The 10,124-nt window shown below is 54.1% G+C and overlaps 1 protein-coding gene and 1 non-coding gene across 2 annotated transcripts; both read left to right on the top strand.

Annotated features, from left to right (window-relative positions):
- Positions 1–220: 220 nt before the first annotated feature.
- Positions 221–8,615, top strand: LOC100658343 (melanoma-associated antigen D4). Its single transcript, XM_064278436.1, has 14 exons — positions 221–399; positions 1,328–1,538; positions 1,796–2,626; positions 2,774–2,800; positions 2,935–3,138; positions 3,242–3,305; positions 3,527–3,606; positions 4,014–4,105; positions 4,694–4,773; positions 4,858–4,900; positions 5,361–5,423; positions 6,573–6,687; positions 7,028–7,458; positions 7,872–8,615. The coding sequence occupies exons 1-14, from the start codon at positions 221–223 to the stop codon at positions 7,879–7,881; spliced, it is 2,430 nt and encodes an 809-aa protein (XP_064134506.1). The 3' UTR covers positions 7,882–8,615.
- Positions 6,043–6,171, top strand: LOC111747768 (small nucleolar RNA SNORA11). The gene has a single exon (XR_002783716.1). It is a non-coding gene; the product is annotated as a small nucleolar RNA SNORA11 (small nucleolar RNA).
- Positions 8,616–10,124: the final 1,509 nt, after the last annotated feature.

Raw genomic sequence — 10,124 nt, 5'->3', positions numbered from 1 at the left:
ATAGTGTATACTGGAGAAGGCAGGAGAAATTTTGTGGGAGAGGTAAGGAAAGGACTGAAAAGCATTGTGCAAAAGGGGGAGAGGCTGAAGTTGATAGTAGAAGACTGGATGGGTTAAGCTCCGCTGCTGGGTGTGCCTGAGCCCACCTGAGGTCAGAGGGTGGATCACGGGAATCTGGAGGCAAGAAGAGGACCATTCCGTCCCCACTCCCCCACTTTCCATGCCCCACCACCAAACCAGCATCCAGTGGAATCCCACGCGCGAGGCGGACCTGGTTAAAAACGGGTTTTATTGGAAAAGCGGCTTGGTGGAGGAGTCCGCGCATGCGCAACGCTCTCCAGCCTCCGGAGGTGCACTGACAAAAGGAGCGGGGTGGTTGGAGCTGCTGTGCCGGCAGCAGTAGGCAAGGGCAAGGTTGCCAGTTCCTGGTGCTGAGGACTGAAGCCATTGGAACCTCAATGAAGGTAAGAATCCAGCCCCAGAATGGACCTGGACAGGACGAGTGGCACCCGACATCCTCCCTTACCACCTGAGATCTGAACAAAGCCCCATGCCACAGAGCTAGAACCCCACTAGACATGAGGTGTAGCTAGGAGCCCTCCCCGCACCTAACCAAGGCGCCCAAATTCAAGCCACTTCAGCAGACCCCTGTGCCATGAAATAAGCTTTCTTAGTCCGGAGGCCCCACCCCCACCCTACCCTCAGCCACTTCTAGTTAACCTCAGCCTAGCTGACCTCTTGTCCCTAGCCTGGAGTACGTTGGATTTGAGACCTCCCGCGCTCCAATTCGAGCTTCACCTAGGTCCGAGACCCCTACCCCATCCACTCCTAGCATTTCTGTATAAGCACAATCTAGACCGGAACCAGCTGACTTCCCTCACCCAGATGTTGCCAGACAGGGTCCTCGGATTCAGTTTTTCAGAGCCTTCTGCTGTCCCTGTTGCCTGAGCCCTCCCATCTGCTCCCCCTTCATCCTGGTCCCCTGCTCAGACCCTGAAATCCAAGCCCTTTGTTTCTCCGTCTCTCAATGCATCCCCTTTGGGATTCTTCCAACCCAAGCCCTCAGTCAGCCCCCTCTTCTAACCTACTCACTAGGATGGGGATCCTGCCTATCCTAAACTCCCCTCATCTATCCCTTTCCCAGGACTCTATGCCTCACAGAATCCACCCCAGTAGATCCCTCCCATCCTTGTACTGCCTAGTAGCCTTGTGATTGCCACCCCCCACCTCCCGCCAAATCCTGCCTCCCAATGAATCCTGCCCCCTAGCCATGAAGCTGCCTCACCCTCCCTCTCAGGCTGAGCTCTCTTATGCTTGGGTCCCACAGCACCGCCCAGGGGAGCTACAGCATGGAATCAGAAGGCTACAATGTTGAAGACATGGATGAGGGTAGCCAGGGAGTCGGGGAGGAAGAGATGATTGAAGGAAACGACTATGAAGAATTTGGTGCTTTTGGTGGTTACGGCACCCTTACCAGCTTTGACATCCATATCCTCAGAGCCTTTGGTAGCTTGGGTGCAGGCTTTCGCATCTTGTCGGTGAGGCCCCTTTGGCCACCTGCTTGCCCTGGACCTTCTCCCCTGTGAATCGGGGGAGGAGACAAGGAGGGCGGGTGAAGGGAGGTTTGAGTGGGGAAGGATTACCCAGCTTTCCCAAAGCCCTCTCCTGCTTGAGGGGGTGGGGAGATTTGGAAGAGCCGGCTGTCTGCTGGGAGGAGGCTGGCCAGCACAGGGGAAGCATGATGCACGTGTGCAGAGTTGCCTGCTTTCCCCTACCCTTCTCTCTGGCCTTGCAGAATGAGCCCTGGGAACTGGAAAACCCTGTGCTGGCCCAGACCCTGATGGAGGCATTGCAGCTGGATCCAGAAACCCTTGCCAGTGAGGCAGCTGCCCGTGCTACGAACATAGCCCGCCCTGCGGCCTCCAACTGGGCCACTCCTGCCATTGCCGCCACTGCCCATATCACTTCCAACAATAGGGCAGCCGCTAACCACCCAGTGGCTAGAGACCAGGCCTCAGGAGACGATACCGAGCCCATGACATATGCCGAGGCTCAGGGAGTCACCCCTAGGACAACTCCTGCTTTTCCACAGACCTCCAAGATGCCAGTCAACAGTGAGATGACTGCCCCTGGGGCTCCAGCAACCTCCACGGAGCCCCAGACAGCCTCCCAGGCCCAGGAGGCTGCTACTGAGGCCCCTAGTACTGCCAGTGCTTTCTCTCAGGCTCCACGTGCCAGTGAGCTGGATACCACCCGGCCCAAGACTGTCTTTCTAGGTCAGAACGATGTCTTTGATTTCACCCAGCCTGCAGGTGTCAGTGGCATGGCCTTCCCACGGCCTAAGAGACCCACCCCAGCCCAAGAGGCTGCGACGGATGGCCTCAGTGCTGCCTCTCGTGTGCACCAGGCAGCATCTGCCAAGGAGGTGGCAGCCACCCAGCCCAAGACAACCAAGTCTGGGAAGGCTCTGGCCAAGACTCGGTGGGTGGAGCCTCAGAATGTTGTGGCAGTGACTGCTGCCGAGGCCAAGATGGCCACAAGCATCCCTGAGCCTGAGGGTGCAGCTGCCACTGTTCAGCACAGTGCTGAGCCCCGGGCCAGGATGGGAGGCAAGAGGACGAAGAAGGTGAGATCTCCCTGCCATTTCCACACGCCCTCACTCCCTTCCTTCCCCTCCCCTCCCCTTTCCTCTCCCTTTCTCTCAGCCTGTCCATGTTTCGCCAACACAAGTGGGCCGAGTATTGTTTTTACTCCACAAAGTTCTTGTCTTCAGGGAGCACACAGACTAGTGGAAGAAGAGGTTAGTTCGGGGCCTGGCACGTAGTAAGCACTCAACACGTGTCATTTACCAAGTACCTGCTGTGGGTAAGGTGTGTGCCAGACACTTTTGCACGGGGAGCCTGGTAACCCTGGGTCTCTCCTCTAATGACACAGTCCAAGCACCTGGATGATGAATATGAGAGCAGCGAGGAGGAGAGAGAGCCTCCTGCAGTCCCACCGACCTGGAGAGCATCGCAACCCCCATTGACGGCGAGGACTCCGATGGCCCCTCGGCCCCCGATGACCCTGAGGTCCCAGATACCCTCAAGGCACGTACTGTGCTTGCCACCCCGCAATGTGGTCCTTCTGCAAGAGAGGGTAAGAAGCCCGCCCTCCCCCGTCTCCCTCTTCTTCTCCCTCACCGGCCAGTTCTCTGCAGTCACTCAGGCGTTGATCTCCCCGTGTGTTCCTCCTTCTCCAGGCAAATAAGTTGGTGAAGTACCTGATGATTAAGGACTACAAGAAGATCCCCATTAAGCGCTCAGGTAGGCAACCTGTGCCCTTCCCTGAGCTCTGCCCTTCCCCCACCCTCACCTCTGGGCGTCCTTTTGTTCATATGCCGCCACCCCATCAGGCCATGGCTGGCTCCTTCATTTCTACAGCACAGGACCCTGGCTGTGCTACCCTCAGCAGGGCTGGCCATGGAGCTGCAGCTCTGTGGCCCCTGCTCAGCCCAGGAGCTCTCCCCAACTCTCCCCTCCTGCAGACATGCTGAAGGATGTCATCCGAGAATACGACGAACATTTCCCAGAGATCATTGAAAGAGCAACATACACTCTGGAAAAGGTGGGTACAGGGGTGCGGGGCTGCTCTGTGGAATAAGAGCAGTGGGGAAGCCTTGAACTCTGCAGCCCTTTTAGGCCCAACTTCAGTACTGCCTGCTCCAGAAGCCTTCCCTAACCTCTCCACCTTTGAGCTTCCATTACACTGGCAGTTTGGGGCATATGTCCTTCCCTCAGTTCCCCTCTCTCATCCTCTCTGAGTGTCTCATTGTCTTGAGAAGTTAGTCTCATCTCCTTGGGCAGTATCAGAGCTGCCATGGAGCCAGGTCCTCCATGTCCTCTCTTCTTCCACCCTCTCTCACAAGTTGGGGTTCTGTGCTCAGGAAAAGTTCTAACATGGAATCAAGTGGCTGCCTGCAGGAAGCCCAGGCTGGATTTTTCATCTCACGCTTTGTTTTCTCCCCCATGTAGAAATTTGGGATCCACCTCAAGGAAATTGACAAGGAAGAACACCTGTATATTCTTGTCTGCACACAGGACTCTTCAGCTCGCCTTCTTGGGAAGTAAGAAAGGGAAGGGCTGTGGCCTTCCTTGGTGGCGCCCCTTTCCTGCCCAGCCCCCCACATGCTCTCAGAGGAACAGGAAAACAGGGCTTACGTTCCTAGCACAGCTCCTACACACAGGTAGTGGTGCCCAGTGATGACTGAGTGAAACGTATAGTAGCTGTGGTCAGGGTTTTGCTCCCTACCTCCTGAAGCTTCCCAGGAAATCCGGCCTGTCGTTGCTTGCCTCTCCCTGCTGAGCAGTAGGGTTTGGCTGGGTGGTCCTCACTGGAGAGCTTCCTGTTGAGGGTAGATTCTGAGGCCCGGTGGGCAGGAAAAGTTCGGCTTTGCCTCTGAATACACCTTTGCCAGCATTTGCTCTGTGACTGCCCCTGCCCTCTGTAGAACCCTGGAAGCAAAGTATTAGTATACACATTGTATGGATGAAGTGATTAAGTGTCAGGCGGAGGAATGATTTGTCTGCCAGGATCAAGTGCTGGGAAGAATTTCCCTCTAGCTGAGAAATCTGGGAGAGGCTAGTTGGGTGAGCCGGCTGTAGTCTCTTGTGCAAATGGCTGCTGGAGAGGATTCCTCTTTCTACACCTTTAGGACCAAGGACACTCCCAGGTTGAGTCTCGTCTTGGTGATTCTGGGCGTCATCTTCATGAATGGCAACCGTGCTAGCGAGGGTGAGTGGCTGGACCTGTGGCTGGGGGACCGCCCACAGTGTCATTTTCGTGTGCTGAATTCCTGTGCTATGTCTTCCCTTGCAGCTGTCCTCTGGGAGGCACTACGCAAGATGGGACTGCACCCCGGGTATGATTGGCCTCTCTCAGCTCCTACCTCTCAGTGTTGTCCCTTGGCAAAAGAGATCCCAGGATTTCAATAGCGTGGTGGTCTGGTGCAGGGGAGTGGGGTGTCCTGGTCCAGTAGAGAGCAAAGGATCTCACCAAGGTGGATGACGAAACAGTCCTGAACTCTCAGCCTCCTCTCTGCTCTCGGTCCCCTGTCTGTCCCCAGACAACGTCTAAGGTAGACGGTCAGAATTAGGGGCGCCTTTGATCCTTTTTTTTTTTTTGATCCCCTACTTAGGGCGTCTCTGACAAGTGGCTGTCTGGCCTCTGCTGCATGCCCAGGCCTCCACGGGGAAGCCCCCTGGGCAGGGAAGCTCTCAATCTTGTTAGGGAGTGCTCCTGCCCAAATTTGGACACTGCTACTATTTCTTTTTTTATTTCTTTTACTACCTCTAACCGTAGGTTCTTTTTCTTGCCGTCAGGGTGAGGCACCCATTCCTTGGCGATCTGAGGAAGCTCCTTACAGATGACTTTGTGAAGCAGAAGTAAGTGTTAACTTCGTGTCACACTCATGTGCTCCTTTGTGTGTTGGTCTGGCTCAGAAAGCCCTTCCCCACCCCATATCTAGCACTAGAGGAACGGGTGCCTTGATATATTGAAAGTGGATGAGAGTATGTGAGTTGTGGATAGAAGAATTCCAGGGCAATGTCGGGGAAAGGGAACACACATTGAGAACACGGCGCAGGCTGTGTTACAACCGCCTTCTCATTTAGCGCCTGCCCTACTGGCTGTTATGAGAATTCCCCCATTTCACATCTAAGGAACCTGGGGAGAAGACTCTGGGCATGGCCCAGAGCTGGTAATGGGACCATTCAGGCCTGGAGCACAGTTCTCCTGACTTTCTGGCCAGGGCCCACCCCATCCTTGGTTCTTGGGAAACGTGTGTACCCCCAAACAGGCACACATACCACACAGACACACACAGACACACAGACACACACACACTCCCATACGAGGACCTGCTCGTGCGCACTCTGTCAGGAGCATAATACAGAGTGTGCATGGAGTACGCCACTCTCGGTTGTCTGTGTCTTCCCTTTACAGTTGTCTTCTATGGCGGAACTTTGTAGGGCTTGGCCAGGTCTCAGACGAGACCCTTGCAGTGAGGTGTGCTCAGAGCAGGGAGCCTGAAGAATGGCCCCTCTGTGTACAAAACACCCAACAGGAATTCGGGTTCATTGTGACAAGGGGCCCACAACTTGCGGCCTTCCGATGAACAAATGCCCTACACGTACCTCCCCTGCACCTCCAGTTGCTTCTGGGTAGGACCAAAGACATAAGGCTTTGAGGGCTTCAACACCAAAACCAAACCCGTTGCCGTCGAGTCGATTCCAACTCATAGCAACCGTATAGGACAGAGTAGAACTGCCCCACGGGGTTTACAAGGAGTGGCTGGTGGATTTGAACAGCCGCCCTTCCGGTTAGCAGCCGAGCTTTTAAGCACTGTGCCACCAGGGTTCTGAAGGCCTCAATATCAGAGGCAAAAACCCTGGGAGTGAGTTTGGGTGTGGAGAAATCCCCTTCCAGGAGCTGAGCTGTAGCGTTAGGCTTGAGGAGGTGCCACCTGGAACCCATTAGATGAAAAACAGATCTGCTTGGTTAGAAGCAAAAATTTCTTTTCCTCTCTCACTAAGGTACCTGGAGTACAAAAAGATCCCAAATAGCAGCCCACCTGAGTATGAATTCCTCTGGGGCCTGCGAGCCCGCCATGAGACCAGCAAGATGAGGGTCCTGAGATTCATCGCGCAGGTAACGGAGAGGCTCTGTTAGGTGCCATGCACAGGCATAGGCACATTCCATACCTTGCTTGTTTGTTGATTGGTCAACAGCCTCCTTGTCACCTTCTGTTGCCAGTGAGGATACAGAGGCTCAGAAAGGTTTCTAAGTAACTTATACAAGGTCACAGAAGTAGTCAGTGTGAGGGACGGGGTGAAATCCCGGGCCTGGCACCTATTATAGAAGCCTGATGCCAGTAACCTTTATTTTTTATCTTCCAAAGCAAAGTGCTTAATAGGCTGCATAGCAGGAAGCGGGTGCTCAATGAATGTGTGGTAGCTCTGTGGTTATGGTTGCTCTTATTGCATCTCAGAATCAGAACCGAGACCCCAGGGAATGGAAGGCTCATTTCTTGGAGGCTGTGGATGATGCTTTCAAAACTATGGATGTGGATATGGCTGAGGAACATGCCAGGGCACAGATGAGGGCCCAGATGAATATCGGGGATGAAGCTCTGATTGGACGGTGGAGCTGGGATGACATACAGGTGGAGCTCCTGACCTGGGATGAGGATGGAGATTTTGGCGATGCCTGGGCCAGGATACCGTTTGCTTTCTGGGCCAGGTACCATCAGTACCTTCTGAATAGTAACCGTGCCAACAGGAGAGCCACATGGAGAGCTGGTGTCAGCAGTGGCACCAATGGTGGGGCCAGCACCAGCATCCTAGATGGCCCTAGCACTAGCTCTACCATCCGGACCAGAAATGCCGCCAGAGCCGGTGCCAACTTCTTCTCCTGGATTCAGTAAGATTTTCACTTGATAAATTAGACTCTACGGAGCCTTGGTGGTGCAGTAGTTAAGCACTTGGCTGCTAACCAAAAGATCGGTGGTTCAAACCCACCAGCCGCTCTGTGGGAGAAAGATGTGGCAGTCTGCTCCCGTGAAGTTTACAGCCTTGGAAACGCAATGGGGTCAGTGCTACTCGGTCCTACGGGGTCGCTATGAGTCAGAATCGACTCAATGGCAGTGGGCTTGGTTTGTTTTTTGGTTTCAAGTAGACTCTGAGGAGGGTGTGCAGAGGAGCTGTGAGATGTCAGAGGGAAGCCTGGGGTAGGAGAATGATGAAGAATAGAAAAACACTGTTTTTGTTGTATATATCCTTCACTGTTTAATGTATTTCAAATTATGTTTTCACTTTTGTTTCTTGTGTTTACAGACACCGCTGATGAACTGTAGCAATCTTACTCTCCAAACCAGAGTGCCTCCTCAGATTCCTTCTTAACCCAGCACTCGTGGCAGCTTCTACCTGTCGATTGAAGATGGCATGCAAGATGAAGCTTTCTTCGCTTTTTCTGCCTTTGTTGCTTGCTTTTTCTTGTGCTTTCATGTTTTTGGTATCAGTGTTACATTAAAATTACAAAATTAATTTGGACGTTTCCGCCTTTTCGTGTGCACATGTTGCTAGAACTGCCATGTGGTTGGGCTCTTAGGGAGGAACCTTCTTTGGGCTGTCTGGTGTAGGTGGGCCCCGCCTCTGCCTAAAAGGTGGGTAGGCATGGGTAGGATTCTGGGAGGTGTTGAGGTTCCAGCTGAGTGTGGATACCATGAGTTTACAGAGGCCCCAGTCCACATAGTTGTGTGATGTATTACAAGCATTGCTCAGCAGCCCCAGGTAGACTCCAGCAGGGGAGCAGGGGAAGGGATGGAGTGGAGGACTGTGGGCTGGTGCCAACTGTCCCTCCCAGCAAGGAAAGAGAGTCCATAGGCACTCACCAGGACCCACCTCTTGCTCCCTTGTCTTTAGAGGTGCTGTCCTGGAACTGTTCCCTCATCATCCACAGGGTTTCAAGACCTCATCACTGTGACCTGGCTTAAGGACAATAGGCAGGACTCACAATGACATTTTCACCCCTCCAGCAAGGAGGAGGAGGAGGAGCCATTATTGCTAAGAGAAGAATTTAAGAAAAACAAAGCTCCAGGCAGTGCTAGACAGCCCAATGCTTGTAACTGTGAACCAAGACTTCTGTGGTCTTCTTCCATGGAAGCAGCATTCTCCCCCTCCCCCACACCAAGGCCAGGCATTGGTCCTGGTGCCTTCATGGGCTGGGTGATACCTGGAGGAGGTGGGACAGGGCTACAACTCCTTCAGGTGGAAGAGAGTGAGGGCAGAGATAGTATGGACTCCTGGGAAGGGCTCAGCAGTGGGCAGGGACAGTGTCCAGGGCTTTCCTGGGTCCCCCAGTGATGTCCAGAGCTTAGGAGGACAGGGCCCTGCATTAAAAAGAGGGAGACAGCAGTGTGAGAGTGCCTGCTGCTCGCTTCTTTTCCCCTAGAAGAGGGTCCTCTCTCAGCCAGACCTGGATCCCGACCCAGGACCAGCTACGTAATTTGTAAGGCCCAGTGCAAAATGAAAATCTGGGTCCCTTGCTCAAAAATTATTAAGAATTTCAAGACGGGGACAGCAGAGCATTAAACCAAGTGTAGGGCCCTTCTAAGCACAAGGATCTGTTCGACTGCACAGGTTGCATACCCAGGAAGCTGGCCCTGTCCTGACCCCACCCCTTCAGACAGGCTTGTGGTGGGCCTCCACCTTGTTGGCCAGCACTGTGTTTTTCACCTTTCTGGATGCTGGGTCTACTTGGCCACACTGACATTTTGTGATTTTGACAGAAATTGAGTCTTCTTACCTTAACGTTTCCAGGGTTATGCCTGGGACTGTGGGAGAGGTGGAGGATGCCTGGGACCTCCTCCTGGGGGTGAGGAATTGCACATAACATGGCTGGTACCCTCATCCTGGGTCCCTCTCAGGACACTGTTGTGCACAGTAGACACATGCCTTTCCTTGGATGAGGCAGAGCACTCACCATAAGACACAGGTGTGAGTTTGAGCACTGTGTGCAGAGGGCACTTGAGTTACAGCAGCTCATCTGGAAAGGACAAGAGAGCAGCCCTCAGAGAAGGACAGCCCTAGAGGAAGACCCCACCTCCCAGGCTCCTCCAGGCTTGCACCACCCGGCCCCGTCCCCCAAGTCTGCCTCACTGGGCCATGGGCCCATGATCCCATACTCTGTAGGGGACAGTGCTGAGATCAGGTTGGGCAGGGAGGGAGAGAGCAGAGAGGTGGCCTCAGGAGCAGGGAGGGAGGAGGGCCCTGGGAAATGCAGACAGTCAGTCCCACAGGAGGGCCAGGCTGGCCACCTCAGTGACAGGTCTACCTCCTCACTAATGGCAAACAGGAGACCAAGGAAGGCCTCCCTCCTGCCCCCGGCCTTGGGACTTCCACAGGTGCCCCCATCTCAAAGGTCTAAAATTCATCTTAGCAAGTGTTTCCTGAGACCCTAGTATGTGCAAGAGCCCGAGGCTGAGACTGCCTGGCCCTTGAAAGCTCCCACAGGTTTCTCCCCAGCCCAGGCTGCTCTCTCTGACTCCTCATAGGCAGCCCTGAGAGGAGGGGAGGATTAGACCCATT

Source organism: Loxodonta africana, chromosome X, assembly GCF_030014295.1.
Source record: "Loxodonta africana isolate mLoxAfr1 chromosome X, mLoxAfr1.hap2, whole genome shotgun sequence".
NCBI lineage: Eukaryota > Metazoa > Chordata > Mammalia > Proboscidea > Elephantidae > Loxodonta > Loxodonta africana.
The sequence above is the reverse complement of the archived record's forward strand: the minus strand, read 5'-3'. Positions and strand labels throughout refer to the sequence as shown.

Excerpts from the sequence above, each read along its gene's own strand:
- LOC100658343 (XM_064278436.1), top strand. The coding sequence starts at position 221 with ATGCCCCACCACCAAACCAGCATCCAGTGGAATCCCACGCGCGAGGCG. Across the intron at positions 3,607-4,013 it reads CAACATACACTCTGGAAAAG|AAATTTGGGATCCACCTCAA; the intron begins GTGGGTACAGGG and ends TCCCCCATGTAG. Across the intron at positions 5,424-6,572 it reads GATGACTTTGTGAAGCAGAA|GTACCTGGAGTACAAAAAGA; the intron begins GTAAGTGTTAAC and ends TCTCTCACTAAG.